At 34.2% G+C, this 17,396-nt stretch overlaps 1 protein-coding gene across 1 annotated transcript in view; it reads right to left on the bottom strand.

The window, feature by feature from the left end:
* Positions 1 to 1,114: 1,114 nt before the first annotated feature.
* The window catches only part of SLO2 (slowpoke 2), a 616,259-nt gene continuing 599,977 nt past the window's right edge, over positions 1,115 to 17,396 (bottom strand). The window contains exon 24 of the mRNA XM_073991382.1: positions 1,115 to 1,312. Coding sequence (XP_073847483.1) covers positions 1,115 to 1,312 — 198 coding nt within the window. The remainder of the gene's footprint in view (positions 1,313 to 17,396) is intronic.

The following is a 17,396-nucleotide window of genomic DNA, read 5'->3' on the forward strand; positions in this document are numbered from 1 at the left end:
TGCAAATATTGTTTAAAAATCCACGCATGTGCTCCTTATGTTTTGTTGAAAATATTGTTTAAAAATCCACACCTATGCTCCTTATGATTTTGTTGAAAATATTGTTTAAAAACCCACGCCTGTGCTCCTTATGATGTTGTTGAAAATATTGTTTAAAATCCACACCTGTGCTCCTTATGATTTTGTTGAAAATATTGTTTAAAAATCCACACCTGTGCTCCTAATGATTTTGTTGAAAATATTGTTTAAAAATCCACACCTATGCTCCTTATGATTTTGTTGAAAATATTGTTTAAAAATCCACGACTGTGCTCCTTATAATGTTGTTGAAAATATTGTTTAAAAACCACACCTGTGCTCCTTATGATTTTGTTGAAAATATTGTTTAAAAATCCACACCTATGCTCCTTATGATTTTGTTGAAAATATTGTTTAAAAATCCACGCCTGTGCTCCTTATGATGTTGTTGAAAATATTGTTTAAAATCCACACCTGTGCTCCTTATGATTTTGTTGAAAATATTGTTTAAAAATCCACACCTGTGCTCCTAATGATTTTGTTGAAAATATTGTTTAAAAATCCACACCTGTGCTCCTAATGATTTTGTTGAAAATATTGTTTAAAAATCCACACCTATGCTCCTTATGATTTTGTTGAAAATATTGTTTAAAAATCCACGCCTGTGCTCCTTATGATGTTGTTGAAAATATTGTTTAAAATCCACACCTGTGCTCCTTATGATTTTGTTGAAAATATTGTTTAAAAATCCACACCAGTGCTCCTAATGATTTTGTTGAAAATATTGTTTAAAAATCCACGACTTTGGTCCTTAAATTTTTTTTGAAAATATTGTTAAAAGATCCACGACTTTGGTCCTTAAAATTTTGTTGAAAATATTGTTTAAATAGTCAGGTTTTTGACCCTTAAGATTTTGTTGAAAATATTGTTTAAAAATCCTATGTAGGTCAAATATATGTATGTGTGTGTTGAGTTACCTATTCTAATATTTATTAATTAAATTATTTTTTTATTTTATCCTCTCTTTAGTTTGAGTTTTGCTAAGGTGCCTCAGATTTAAAATGTAACATCTACATATTTTTGTTGGATTTTTTTTCTACATCTCTGTGGTACTTACTGTAGATCCTTTGCGATCGGAACATCCACCCATACATGTTGTTGACTTATGATGTTGTGGATGGCCACTATGAGGTGTATGAGGGCCACCCGATGATGGTGGTCGATATGTAACACTGTGCAATACTTCCTTACTATCTTTAGCCGACTCTGGCGTAACAGTGGTCTCCTCATCATACTGAGTGGTTATGTTTCAACGATTCCCATTTGAATTAGAGAAACCGATTTGTGACGATTTTGTTTTTGTGTTTTTTTTATTTTGGTTTGAGTTGAGGAGTGGTAGAAGTAGTTGTTGTGGTAGTAGTAATAGTAGGAGGTTAGTATTAACGAATGGGCGAACGAATGACAAGTTTTGGTTTTTTGTTTAAATACGAAATGAAAAATATGATATTATATTATGAGAAGAATTTCTTGGGTTTTTTCCTTAGAGAATTGTCACAAGAAATATGTTGAGGTTATGTGAACTGGGTTAATGAAAGCATTTAGACTAAAACGGTGCTAATAGGAACAAAACTATTTAACTATTTGAATTTGCTACAACTAGAAGAGGGGAAAGTGTGTTAAACTTCAAACATACAAAAAAATAGCATGAACTAGAGGAAAACGTGCAAAAAGTAAAATTATGGAAAAAAAAATAAAAAGTCAAGTCAAGTCAATCTGTAAACACTGGCCAATGGCGAAATTAGGAAAAGGCTGTCTTGCTGTCCGATAATTACTATGTAGGTAGGTACAAATGTACCCTCTTTTGTGAGATAAAAACTTTTGAACGTAAGCCAACTTCTAACACCATTAAGTGGAATTAAAGAACTTATTTCCCATTGACGTGTTTCAGCTTCCACACATCCGGACTAAAACAACTACATAAATTTATGTAATTTCCTCCAATATAATTAATTGCAAATCCTTCACACACAGACATACAAATACAAATCCTATTATGTATATGTCATAAATCAATTTGTCAACAAATATTGTCAAGGCTATTCAATAGATCCATGTTAAGTTCACATTGAATATGAATAGATTAGCATTTATTTTGACAAAAAAATGAAATTTGCGATTTCTATACATGATGTGTGTGTGTGGGTAAACATGTTTGTATTTGTATGGCACTTTAGCCATATGACAAATGAGGCTATTAAAATGCATTGAATTGACATAGAGAGAGGATATCTATTAAATTTTGAACAATATAATTTCATTAAAATTTCCCATCAATGGATAATTAGCTTCAATTTTAAATAAAATATTTTTGATCGATAAGGAAGACGGAATATTTGTTTCAAAAGCCGATAACAATAAAATTGAGTAAATAAAGAGGAATTATTTGTTTTAATAATTGTTTAAAATATTGAAATTGTAGAAAATATTGTTTAAAATCAGATGTTGTATAATATATTGTTTAAAAATCCACGTCTATGGCCCTTAAGATTTTGTTGAAAATATGGTTAAAAATCCACGTCTATGTTCCTTAAGATTTTGTTTAAAATATTGTTTAAAAATCCACGTCTATGGTCCTTAAGATTTTGTTGAAAATATTGTTTAAAGAAACCACGCCCAAAGCCTTTAAGAAATTGTTGTACATATTGTTTAAAAATCCACGTCTATGGTCCTTAAGATGTTGTTGAAAATATTGTTTAAAAATCCACGTCTATGGTCCTTAAGATGTTGTTGAAAATATTGTTTAAAAATCCACGTCTATGGTCCTTAAGATGTTGTTGAAAATATTGTTTAAAAATCCACGTCTATGGTCCTTAAGATTTTGTTGAAAATATTGTTTAAAAATCCTCGTCTATGGTCCTTAAGATTTTGTTGAAAATATTGTTTTAAAATCCACGTCTATGATCCTAAAGATTTTGTTGATAACATTGTTTAAAAATCCACGTCTATGATCCATAAGATTTTGTTGAAAATATTGTTTAAAAATCCACCTCTATGATCCATAAGATTTTGTTGAAAATATTGTTTAAAAATCCACGTCTATGATCCTTAAGATTTTGTTGATAATATTGTTTAAAAATCCACGTCTATGATCCATAAGATTTTGTTGAAAATATTCTTTAAAAATCCACGTCTATGATCCATATTGTTTAAATATTGTTTAAAAATCCACGTCCATGGTCCTTAAGATTTTGTTGAAAATATCGTTTAAAAATTCACGTCTATGGTCCTTAAGATTTCGTTGTAAATATTGTTTTAAAATTCACGTCTATTGTCCTTAAGATTTTGTTGAAAATATTGTTTAAAAATCCACATATATGGTCCTTAAGATTTTGTTGAAAATATTGTTTAAAAATCCACGTCTATGGTCCTTAAGATTTTGTTGAAAATATTTTTTAAAAATCCACGTCTATAGTCCTTAAGAGTTTGTTGAAAATATTGTTTAAAAATCCACGTCTATGTTCCTTAAGATTTTGTTGAAAATATTGTTTAAAATCCACGTCTATATTCCTTAAGATTTTGTTAAAAATATTGTTCAAAAATCCACGTCTATGGTCCTTAAAATTTTGTTAGAAAATATTGTTTTAAAATCCACGTCTATGGTCCTTAAGATTTTGTTGAAAATATTGTTAAAAATCCAGGTCTATGGTCCTTAAGATATTAATGAAAATATGGTTTAAAAATTCATAAGATTTTGTTGAAAATATTGTTTAAAAATCCACGTCTATGGCCCTTAAGATTTTGTTGAAAATATTGTTAAAAAATACACGCCTATGGCCCTTAATATTTTGTTGAACATATTGTTTAAAAATACACGCCTATGGCCCTTAAGATTTTGTTGAAAATATTGTTTAAAAATTCAAGTCTATGGTCCTTAAGATTTTGTTGAAAATATTGTTTTAAAATTCACGTCTATGGTCCTTAAGATTTTGTTTGTTGAAATAATGTTTAAAAATCCACGGCTATGATCCTTAAGATTCTGTTGAAAATATTGTTTAAAAATGTATGATCCTTAAGATGTTGTTGAAAATATTGTTTAAAAATCCACGTCTATGGTTCTTAAGATTTTGTTGAAAATACTGTTTAAAAATCCACTTCTATGGTCCTTAAGATGTTGTTGAAAAAATTGTTAAAAAATCCACGTCTATGTTCCTTAAGATTTTGTTGAAAATATTGTTTAAAAATCCACGTCTATGATCCTTAAGATTTTGTTGAAAATATTGTTTAAAATCCACGCCTGTGCTCCTTAAGATTTTGTTGAAAATATTGTTTAAAAATCCACGTCTATGGTCCTTAAGATTTTGTTGAAAATATTGTTTAAAAATCCACGTCTATGATCCTTAAGATTTTGTTGAAAATATTGTTTAAAATCCACGCCTGTGCTCCTTAAGATTTTGTTGAAAATATTGTTTAAAAATCCACGTCTATGTTCCTTAAGGTTTTGTTGAAAATATTGTTTAAAAACCCACGTCTATGTTCCTTAAGATTTTGTTGAAAATATTGTTTAAAAATCCACGTCTATGGTCCTTAAAATTTTGTTGAAAATATTGTTAAAAAATCCACGGCTATTGTCCTTAAGATTTTGTTGAAAGTGTTGTTTGAAAACCCACGTCTATGGTCCTTAAGATTTTGTTGAAAATATTGTTTAAAAATCCACGAATATGGTCCTTAAGATTTTGTTGAAAATATTGTTTAAAAATCGACGTCTTTAAAAATTCACGTCTATTGTCCTTCAGATTTTGTTGAAAATATTGTTTAAAATTCCACGTCTATGGTCCTTAAGATTTTGTTGAAAATATCGTTTAAAAATCCACGTCTATGGTCCTTAAGATTTTGTTGAAAATATTGTTTAAAAATCGACGTCTTTAAAAATTCACGTCTATGGTCCTTCAGATTTTGTTGAAAATATTGTTTAAAAATCCACGTCTATGGTCCTTAAGATTTTGTTGAAAATATTGTTTAAAAATCCACGTCTATGGTCCTTAAGATTTTGTTGAAAATATTGTTTAAAAATCGACGTCTTTAAAAATTCACGTCTATGGTCCTTCAGATTTTGTTGAAAATATTGTTTAAAATTCCACGTCTATGGTCCTTAAGATTTTGGTGAAAATATTGTTTAAAAACCCACGTCTATGGTCCTTAAGATTTTGTTGAAAATATTGTTTAAAAATCCACGTCTATTGTCCTTAAGATTTTGTTGAAAATATTGTTAAAAAATCCACGGCTATGGTCCTTAAGATTTTGTTGAAAGTGTTGTTTGAAACCCCACGTCTATGGTCCTTAAGATTTTGTTGAAAATATTGTTTAAAAATCCACGTCTATGGTCTTTAAGTTTTTGTTGAAAACATTGTTTAAGAATCCACGTCTATGGCCCTTAAGATTTTGTTGAAAATATTGTTTAAAAATCCACGTCTATGGTCCTTAAGATTTTGTTGAAAATATTGTTTAAAAATCCATTGTTTAAAAATCCTTAAGATTTTATTGAAAATATTGTTTATTTTGGTCCTTAAGATTTTGTGGAAAATATTGTTTAAAAATCCACTTCTATGGTCCATAAGATTTTATTGAAAATATTGTTTAAAAATCCACGTCTATGTTCCTTAAGATTTTGGTGAAAATATTGTTTAATAATCCACGTCTATGTTTCTTAAGATTTTGTTGAAAATATTGTTTAAAAATCCACGTCTATGTTCCTTAAGATTTTGTTGAAAATATTGTTTAATAATGCACGTCTATGTTTCTTAAGATTTTGTTGAAAATATTGTTTAAAAATCCACGTCTATGGTCCTTAAGATTTTGTTGAAAATATTGCTTAAAGAAACCACGCCGAAAGCTCGTAAAAAATTGTTGAAAATATTGTTTAAAAAGTCAAGCCCAAAGTCCGTAAGAAATTGTTGAAAATATTGTTTAAAAATTGACGACCTCTCCCAAAGTCCTTAAGAATTTTTTGAAAATATTGTTTTAAGAAGCCACGCCCAAAGTCTGTAAGAAGTTGTTGAAAATATTGTTTTAAGAAACCACGCCCAAGTCTTTAAGAAATTGTTGAAAATATTGTTTAAAGAAACCACGGGCAAAGTCTTTAAGATTTTGTTGAAAATATAGTTTAAAAAGGTATATCTAATTTTATTACTTTACACCCACTGTGCCATAGGTTTACCATGTGATATATTTAATTATTTAATGATCTAAATGGAAATGCATGCCATAAACAATCTACGAGTAAATTACTATTCTATCATGGTAAAAGTACAAATTAAATATATATTTAAAATCTATAAAACAAACCACGACTAAAAATTTTACTAAATTAAATTTTAAAAATTAAAATTGTGAAAATGACTAAATCTCTTAAAAAAAGCAATTAAAACTAATAGCTTTTAGTGGAGGTGCAAGGGGAAAAAGAACTCTGAGATGAAAAAAAGTAATGTGTTATGAATGTGTCTGTGTGTATTATATATGTGTAAATGTCTGTGTGTGTGTTTTTGATGTGTTTGGCTATGTGAGTATGGTTTATTTTTCTCGTAATTCAATTACAATGTTTTTCCATTACAACAATTTGACACATTGATGTCGATGGCAATGAAGATAACAACAAGCAAACCATCAACAAAAACAACAACAGCAACCATAAACAATAAAAGTAAAGGTAACCCGAAAATGGCAACAAATAAAATGCAATGCATTTTAAAGCTGATATGGAACCTGCAATAAGTAACAATAAGCGGAAATGTTGTAAAATATGTTTTAAATAAAAATAAATAAATAAAAATAACCATCGAAAGTGTGGTTATTAACATTTTTTTAGACCAATGAAAGGTTAAAAGAAAGAAGGGCCCGGAAATAAGTTCAACAAAATAGTAACATATGACAACACAAGAAGGTATCTACATTATCAAAAAAAAAAAAAATAAATAAATAAATAAATAAATAAATAATAATAATAAAAATAAAAAATAAATATGTAAATAAATAGAGCATTGGTGGCGTTTTTTATGGCGATTGCTGTTACTATTTTGTTTTAGGTTTTTTTTTAATAGTCTGGCTTAATCCCCTTGTTGTTGTTTTAATATTTTAAAACAACTAATTTATTAGTGAGAAAGTTTGGCATTGTTCGCCAAGGTGTAAGGCAGGGAAGACATATTTCGATCATCGGCACAGGATCACATCAGTTCCCTTGTTTCTTGTTTGTGCATATTCTCCACCGAAGTTATTTTTTAATAACTTCTTCAACAAAAAACTTTTTATACCCAAACGTCAGCTCGAACTATTAAGGTGAACAGTTAAAAAACGTCAATGAGAAGTTTTTATTTTGTAACCTTCGTTGTAATTCAACGACACATAACAGTGGAGAAGGTCTTTGTCTTGTTTTGCAAACACTTTCGTCGGGGTTGTGTCAGATTGCCGTGTTTATTTGTTCTGTGTCGGACAACTCCCGTGCCATGGATTTGTTCCGAGTGGAAGATCCCTCAAATGCCAAAGTCGTGGAGGTGTATGTAGGGAATGGGTGCACTTCCGAAGATTTAGTCCGCTTATGGACTTCTGCGATAGGAGTTATTTTGCTGCCTGCTGCGTCTGCAGCGTGTTACCAACTTCGTCGTTGGATTTAGAAAACACCTAGGGTCACCTGTAGCTTGCAACGTTGTGATGGTTACGACATTTTGCGAAGGGATCGTACAAGAAGCGGAGAAATATTTGCCTTCCTGATACACAAGCCTGTCCACTAGAGATCTACCTCGCTTTAGCATTAATGTAGTGACCAAAGCTGGTGAATAAATTGATAGCTCCACTTTTTGCACAGTGAACGAAGACGCTTCTACGAGGATAAGGAGAGATTACTACTGCTAGCCAGACATCTCAACTGTGGCACCCGGTCGGATAAATTACGTGTGCAGGCTTGGCTCAGACCACCGCAATTCATAAAATCTGAATGCGTACTTTTCTGAACCATAGAAAATCTGATTGGCAAGGGTTCAGAGAATTTACGAATCGCCGGTTTAGAGAGCTGTCCATTTCCTTAGATCCTCGGGTAGCTGAGAAAATTTTCCGGAGCATCATCACGGTAGTCAAATACTCGAAATAAGAACAAACTTTCAAGCTGTGGCGACGGGACTAGCAAATTATTGTTATGGGCTTCGTCGCACGAACCCTGAAGATTCAAGCGACCTGATGCAATGAAACATCAGTATGCGATTAAGTAATTGTGGACAATGGTTAAATCGATCTCGAATGACAGTGAAGATCACCCCGAGAGTAATAGGGCGAATAGGAGATTGTTAGGGCGTACAAGAACCCTCTCAGCCGAGAATTGTTATCACAATTTACGATGAGCGATGTAGACGCTATCCGAAAGCGAAATCATCCAAAACGTTGAGCCCTACCATAACTCGATCGCAATCCCACGACAGCGGGTTTTTTTGTACCAGATTGACCCGGAACCATAGTGTTTCGGCCAGCGGCTGCCAGCCCAGCATCAAACCTACGGTTCTATGTAGGATTTTATGCTGCTACAACAACCATAACTCGATGGTAATGCCTAAGCTACTGAATAAACCCGAAGTTGAAAATTTTACAAGTGTCCTCAATTTATCGTTAATCACCCATATTGTACCAGAAGCTTAGAAAGTTGGCAAAGAGGTTCCGCTATGAAGCCAGGCAAATACGCCAGAAGAGGTAAATCGTAACGGCCGGTTTCATACCGACCGAAGCTACGTTCAAGATTTTCATCATATGAACATTTTAAGGCATGTTCGAGATTCGTTTAGAATTTTTTACGGAAGGTAGTTTTTCGGGTCTTGATTACAATTACACAATTTGTTTCTTGGGCAGGTAGGCACTTTTTGAGTTTATGACCTGAAACACAGCTGCACAACTAAAATAACTGATGAGCCCTATAACTTACAAATTTACTATCCGGTTGGCCGGAACTATGCAAATCGCAATATAGCTAGTTTGAATTGGTCGGTCGGTGAATGAGATCATTCACAAAAGTTCAAATTCGATAATGTTCAGTTTAATGTATATTCGTGGACCGATAATTTCGAAACGAAGTAACAGGTGCAAACCTCGCACATCTTAATATTTCTCCCATACTCTAACACCACACGTTGAAACTTTCACAGCTTTTGGGAGAGAGCGGAGATAAAGGAGCTTCTTCACCACCGCTCTCTACCAAAAGCTGTGAAAGTTTCGTATGAACGTTTCAACGTGCGGCTTTGGAGATACTTAGCTCAATTTCGAAAATTTTCTATATCGGTCCAATCCTACAGCTTCTTTCCCACAAAATTCTCTTTAAAGCAGTTTAAGGTCTGTTCGAGCATCGTTTTGGCATTTCTACAGAAGGTACTCCTTGTGATTCTGATAACACCGACATAATTTCTTCATTTGAAAATTTTGCATGTTAGGGCGAAGATTATTTGTATACCTTCAGCCTTTAGGCTAAAGAGGGTACATACACTTTGATACCACCAAAAATGTGCCTCATCGAAATAACGGTTTTAGACCACAAGTATGTTGGGACGAAATTCGTTTCGAAAATTTGGACTCGATTTAGTCATGACCGCCCGTCTGTCTTGCTGGAGCGCACGATAACTCTCGAACGTATCAACCGATTCGGTCCAAAATTTGGCTTTTGTAATATTTTGTCAAAACTTAGTTTAAGTTCGAACATGGTTTATATCGGTCCACACCTTCCGGTACCTCCCCCACACTAGTTCGAAAATGTTCGGAAAATTTATGAGCACGAAATTTCTAACAGACTTAGATGAGGTTCCAATATAGACTCTATCGGTCCACTCCATCGGGTACCTCCCACAAAAAATTTCGGAAAAGTTCAGTTTAGGAACTGCTCTGGAATCAGTTTATGATAACGACAGTACAAGCTGCAAAAACCCGCTATGGCACCATGTGTAGTGGATGGAGCGTACAATAACTCTCGAACGAATAAATCAAATCGGTCCAAAATTTGGCGGTCGTAATATCTTGTGGAAACTTAAATCAAGGCTATATCGGTCCATTCCTTTGCGTACCTCCCCCACAAAAGCTCAAAACTGTTAGTTAAAATGGTGCGCCGGTAATTCTCGAAGACAGTAACCGATTTGCTCCACACTTTGCACATCGTACGAGGGTCACTAAAAACCTTCTGGCCTAGGCAACACGCATAGTCGCCAGGCGTCATTTGACATTTGTTTTTGAAAGTTTAACAGTTTTTAGCCTAAGTGTACTCAGGACCATGTGGTGGGTTGTTTACAGTGGCTTGATTGAGACACCTCCAATACATGATTTTTGAACGCTTTTACAACATCTACTGGCGATTGCTGCGATTTTTCGGGTTCATACGCATAGCTTCATGATTCGTCACCTGTATCCACCATATAAACGTCTCTTGAAGCACTGCGTATTTTTTGAAATTTCTTGAACCGACCAACACGGGATCCGACGAGAAATACCCCCATTTTTGGCGCCAAGCGTCCAAGCGTCCATGCAATATCAAATGTTAGTTGGTGGAATAAATGCCCAAAGATGCCTTTATCTCACGGTACATAACATGGCGATCTTGCATTATCCGTTCACGCACGGCTTAATTTTGTCTGCCGCAACGACCGTTTTTGGACGACCCTCACGAACTTCGTTTTTTTTGGCGAGTGTTGGCCACGATTGAATTTATTAAGCCAGTTTTTCATAGTGCTAAAGGATGGTCCTTTATCGACACACAAGGATTTAATTTGATCGATCCACTCTTGCCGTAATTATCCACGTCGAAAGTTGTGAAAAATTATCGAACGAAAATGTTCACCAGTAAATTCACTTTTTTATGCAAAGTGATTTTTTCAACAACAAAATGCATGGTCGTATTTGAAACTATCCTGAGTACGCTCAGGTTAAAAACTGTCAAAGTTTCCAAAAAATGTCAAATGGCGCTTGGCGACACAGCTTGTTGCCTATGCCAGAAGGTTTTTTAGTGACCCTCGTAATATTTCTACGAGACATACAACTCCTTCGGTTGCCTCCCACACAAAATTTCGGAAAAGTGCGGCTTAAGACCTGCTCACGAATCGTTTTGATTTCTCTTCCAACAGGTTGCACTCAAGGTCACTATTAAGATGGTACAAGTTTTTTGAGTGGTAAGACTTGAGAAAATGACTCAAAAGTTGTAAAAAACCCCTACCGCCAGCAAGCACCACCCTTGAATTTCACCACCTGCCACGGGCACGAAAACTCTCGAACCCAATACTGCATTGGTCCACACTTTGCATATCGCAATATTTCTTGGAATATCAACTAAAATTCGAAGGTGGTGTTTATAGGTCCACTCCTTCCAGTACCTTTCCCACAAAAGTTCGAAAATATTCCGTAAAATGGTACGCGCCGCGATATCTCATAAACGGAGCAACAGATTTGGTCTAAACTTTGGATCTCGAAATATTTTATCCAAACTTAGTTTAAGTTCAATAGTGGGCCCTGTCAAATGTTCAACATTTTTGTGCGGTTAAGGGTCTGTTCGAAGATCCTTTGGAAATTGTCACCGAATGTACTACTAGTGGCCCTGTTTACAGCGATATTACGTTTTTCGTGGGCAAGTACAGGTTTCCTGATATAATGCTCCAAAAACTCTAAATAATATGGTGACCAACTGAAATGATTGGTGGGCGCGATATCCATCAAGAGGAATAACTCCCAAAATAAGACCCTCTTCCAAAATCGACTTTGTCGGTATATTTCTTTAGGTACCTCCCCTGAAAAGCACTTGAGCTTTAATCCAAATCCATTTTATTGTCGGCAAGTTCGAACACCCAAAATTCTGAAAACCCTCTAAATACATAATTTTTTTTGGAAAAAAGTGCTTCAATTCACAGAGTCTGAAGGTAGGTATATCTCGCCGGCAAAGTCGACTGATACTTTTTTACTTGTTTCAATTCTAGATTAATTCCAAAGACGGACTCTTTCGGGTACCTCACTAAAAAAGTTCTAAAAATATGAACTATAATCCAGTTAAAGGCCACTTCTCGAATCGTGATGATCTATTTTTTTTGGTCTTGCTTATAATGGTTTATCTTTTATCATGAGTGAGTCCATACCTCCCTAGAGATGGGTCACGAATTTACAAACCCCTATTTAAATTCCGATTCTTACAATGTCAATGGAATACATTTTCCGACAACTCCCGCACAAAATTTAAAAAAGGCGTTTGTGTCTGGTTTATGGCCAGGTCTCGGATAGTTTTGAATATTGGAGAAGAAGAAGAACGATTTTTTTTCGCATCGCCGGTATGGGTTTTGTCATAGAACATTTAGGCTCACTTCACCTCCCCTTTATTGTTTTTCCTTCTTCTCCTAGACTAAGGGTTTATAGCTGATTCTTTTTTGTACCCTCCAACATAATATGAAGGTTATAAATTAATTTGTCATTCCGTTCGTCCGTCTGTTGAAATCATGATACAGCTTGCAATTTTTAAGATAGAGCTTTGTAATTTGGTATGGAAGTTTCTATTACTCCTAGGATGTTTGGTATTGCAAATGGGCTATATCGGCCCACATTTTGATATAGCCCCCATAGAACGGTACCACCCGATTTTCGGTATTTTGAAGGTTTTTTCCTCATTATCATACCAAAATGGCTGAAATTTGGCACGTAGTCTTCATTGGCAGCATACAGGTCCACGCCTTCATATAGCCCCCATACAACGGTACCTACCGATTTTCGGTATTTTGAAGGTTGTGTCCACAATATTCCCCCGAAATGGCTGAAATTTGATATTTAGTCTTCGTTTGGAGTATAAAACTTTTCATATGAAATTTATCGGAACAGGTCCACGCCTTCATATATCCCCCATAGAACGGTACCTCCCGATTTTCGGTATATTGAAGGTTGTGGCCACAATATTCCTCCGAAATGGCTGAAATTTGGTATTTAGTCGTAGTTTGGGGTATACAAATTTCTTTATGGAATTTGTCGGTATAGGTCCACGCCTTTATATAGCCCCCATAGAACGGTACCTCCCGATTTTCGGTATTTTGAAGGTTGTTGCCACAATATTCCTTCGAAATGACTGAAATTTGGTATTAAGTCTTCATTTGGGGTATAAAGCTTTTAATATGAAATTTGTCGGTACAGCTTCACGCCTTCATATAGCCCCCATAGAACGGTACCTCCCGATTTTCGGTATTTTGAAGGTTGTGACCACAATAATCCACTGAAATGACTGAAATTTGGTATTTAGTCTTCGTTTGGGGTATAAAACTTTTCATATGAAATTTGTCGGTACAGGCCTACGCCTTCATATAGCCCCCATAGAACGGTACCTCCCGATTTTCGGTATTTTGAAGGTTGTGGCCTCAACATTCCTCCGAAATCGCTGAATATTGGTATTTGATCTTCGTTGGGGGTATTAAATTTGCCACCCTAAAATTTTCGGTAAAGGTCCAAGCCTTCATATAGCCCCCAAAGAACAGTACCTCGCGATTTTCGGTGTTTTGAAGGTTGTGGCCAAAATATTCTTCCGAAATGGCTGACATTTGGTATTTAGTCGTAGTTTGGGGTATAAAACTTTTCATATGAAATTTGTCGGTACAGGTCCACGTCTTCATATAGCCCCGATAGAACGGTACCTCCCGATTTTCGGTATTTTGAAGGTTGTGGCCACAATAATCCACCGAAATGACTGAAATGTGGTATTTAGTCTTCGTTTGGGTATAAAACTTTTCATATGAAATTTGTCGGTACAAGTCTACGCCTTCAAGTAGCCCCCATAGAACGGTACCTACCGATTTTCGGTATTTTGAAAGTTGTGGCGACAATAATCCATGGAAATGCCTGAAATTTAATCTTTTGTCTTCGTTGGGGGTATTCAATTTTCCCTCTAAATAAGTCCAAGCCTTCATTTAGCACCCAGAGAACGGTACCTCCCAATTTTCGGTATTTTGAAGGTTGTGGTATCAAACTTTCCGCCAAAAAAATAGTCGGTATATGTCCACGCTTTCGTATAGAACGGTTCCTCCCTATTTTCCTAATTCTGAAGATTGTGGCGTCAATTTCCCACCGAACTGACTGAAATGTTTTATATAGTTTTCCATGGGGTTATAAAATATTGCAGAAGTTAATAATCAGTATAGGTCTACGTCTTCCTATATCCGCCATAGAAGTTTACCTATTGATTTTCGGTATTTTGAAGGTTTTAGCCGCGTTATCTTACCGAAATATTGGAAATTTGGTATTTAGTCATCTTTGAGTCTAAAAACTTCCGTCAGAAATTTGTCGGTATATATCGACGTTTTGATATAGCCCCCATATAGCCCCGAATTAAAAACTTAAAGCCGTTCTTAATTGTTTTACTTGTTCTAGCTTTTTCAGTACGTAATTGCCGCTCTTGGCGACTAGAGTAGAAAGTAAATTTGTAGTATTGCGAAGAAGGGATCTTAAGGGTTTTTATGGTTTCAGTGGAGAAGGTAGAAAGAAATATTGTTTTCAAAATTAAAAGTTTTCAAAATAAAAAGTTTTATATTTCAAAATAAGCAAAATGATTTCCAACATATCTGAAAAAGTGAAAAAAAAACATTGCAAATTACAATCAAAAACTTAAACATGGTTTTTTATTTTTTCGTATTTTTTTGTTTTTATTTTTATAACATAAAAATAATTTATAAAACAACAACAACATTTATGAATTAATTGGATACGAGCGAGCAATACACACATAACAACAAATGTTGCACCAAATGGAAATACAAATGTAGAACACAATAACAACAATAACTTAATGAATAGTGGTGGAGGATTTACACAGCAAGAGGTAGAGAAAGACCGAGAATGACGGATGAATGGAAAAACTCCTCCGGAAAAGGAGTTTCTTTCACACATAATACAAATAATCAAAAAGGGCAAAGGACTCACTGCGTGCGTGTGCGTTATTATCAGTTTAAGTCCAATACAATGATGTTTTCGTTTTTTTGTTGTTTTTATTTTTTGTATTTTTCACTTGTTGTGTTTATTGTTTTTTTTTTGTGTAAAATTTTGTTTATTAAAAATTTTCAAGTGTTTTCAAAATGTCTCTCTTTACATTTTCCATTTAAATGCAAATACAGTTGACATTTAATTAGCCAGTCAGTCAGTCAACCAACCAACCAACCAACTAACGCTACTGGCCTTGAGCGTAAGAATATTTGAGAGCTTTGCAATTTAATCGTGGTTGGTCATCATAGTGAAGTGTGTGTGCGGGTGTGTGTGTGTATACGTGTGTATGTATGAGTGTTCTTATTTATGTTTCAGTTTTTGTGTATTTTCTTCGATGTGGTGTAACTGATGTTAAGTCGTCTTCAATTTGTTTATTGACTTTGTAATGCTTCTGTTTCTCCAATTTTGTCAACAAAAAGAAAAGGTGGTCTTGGTTGTATGGTTGATGGGTGTGTGTATGTGTGTGACAAAGGTAATTAAAAACAATTTTTAAATTAAATAAACTTTTATTTATTTTATTTTGACATAACTAAAAACGGTTCCATGGTGGTGGACTTTTGAACATTATCTAACACTTTGTAATCTTGTGTATTTTTGTAAAGAATAGTTTCTAAATAACCCGGCCTTATTTTAATATTGAATTTAAATATGTTTTTTTGGGAAAAAGTCGAAATGTTTTTTTCAAGCGCTACGGCGGGAAAGACTATAATTTCAGACCTCAACAAAGATGCTCATCATTTTCCTTGTTTTCCATTTGCGGATATACTTCGCAGATAACAATATTTTCTTCAACAAAAAATGTTTACATTCAAGTCGACTTTGAGTTGGCAGGAACAACACGGTGCTCTTGAACCAAATTTAAATGGAAGGTGCTTACTCCTGGGAGATTTTTGCGGATTCAGAAACTACAATGTTTACAGATGAGAAAAATAAAAAAAAAACAACAACAACAAAAAAAAATGAAAACCGCTTACACCAGGGAAGTTTTTGCGGATTCTGAAACAGCAATGTTTATAGATGAGAAAAATCCAAAAACAAGAAAAAATCGCTGGATGGATTTTTTAATAAATTGCGATCAAAGTTCACATTTTTAGGTTTTCACGATTTTGCTTGGAAACCAAAAGTTCTATCGAAATGGGACTTAAGGAAATGTTGTAGCAGTGCAAGACTGGCTGGTTGATATTTTCTTAGGTTTTACCATTTTTGAGATATACGAGGTTCAGGTTTCTTAGGTCTTCAGGATTTAACTTGAAAACTGCAAATCCTTTCGAAATGGGACTAAAGAATATGTTGTTGCTGTGTAAATTCTCTACAAGATTGGCTTTCGTAATTTATTCCTAGGTTGTACTATTTGTGAGATATATAAGTTTAAGTTGGGAAATTGCAGTCATGACATTGTTTTATAAGGAGGCGATACAGTCAATCCATTGTCCGAAATTTAACTTTTATATCTCAATAACGGCAAAAACTACGAAGATACTATAAAAGCCAATCTTGTAGAGAATTTTCATAGCCACAACATTTTGTGTAGTCCCAATTGGATATGACCCTCGGTTTCCAAACGAAATCGTGAAAACCTAAATAACCCTCAAAAATGTCAACTTGAATCGCGATTTATTTAAAAAGCGCTCTGGCGATGAACATTATAGTTTCGGAATTCGCAAAAACTTCCCAGGTGTAAGCACCTTCCATTTAAATTTTGTTCAAGAGCACCGTGAAAATCGAGCATCGGGGATATATCGTTTTTGCTGTTGGCCCAAAAACTCGTTGAAGATGAAAATTGTAAAGTCTAAAAGTCAACTGTTGCTTCCAAAAATATATCCTATACGCGGTACCCACTATCGAGATATGCCCACGGATTTCCAAAAATGTTTCGTTTATTGTAAAATAGGTAAATAGGACTTTATTCAGGTACCCACTGTTAAATATGTCAGTGAATATGTAGAGTTACACCCACCCGTTAAAAATTCCAAAAATTTTGCTTGAGGCAAGGTATAGCATTGCTTAAATTACTTCACCGCAAATACTTCATTAAGCTCAGAGATTTGGCTCATTGCATTAATACTTTTAGACGGCCTAATACAAATCCGTTTTTTACAAAATATCATCAGTGTAGCCATGTACGTCCTGGAAGTAACCGATTTGATCCAAACTTAGTACATCAAAGCATTTCCTTCAGACTCAGTTTAAGTTCGAAGATAGCCTATACCTCTCATTCGAGTACCTCCGCCACAAATTTTCAAACAGTTTTCATTAATCGTTTTGTAATTCCATGCGACTTATATTGAAATTTGATGGAGAATATTTTTGTCTTTGACGTCTTCTTTCTAGAATGAAGTTTTGTTGGACAAAACCTTATAAATTCAGATAAAGTA

Source organism: Musca autumnalis, unplaced genomic scaffold, assembly GCF_047663935.1.
Source record: "Musca autumnalis isolate F117 unplaced genomic scaffold, ASM4766393v1 scaffold_5, whole genome shotgun sequence".
Lineage (NCBI taxonomy): Eukaryota > Metazoa > Arthropoda > Insecta > Diptera > Muscidae > Musca > Musca autumnalis.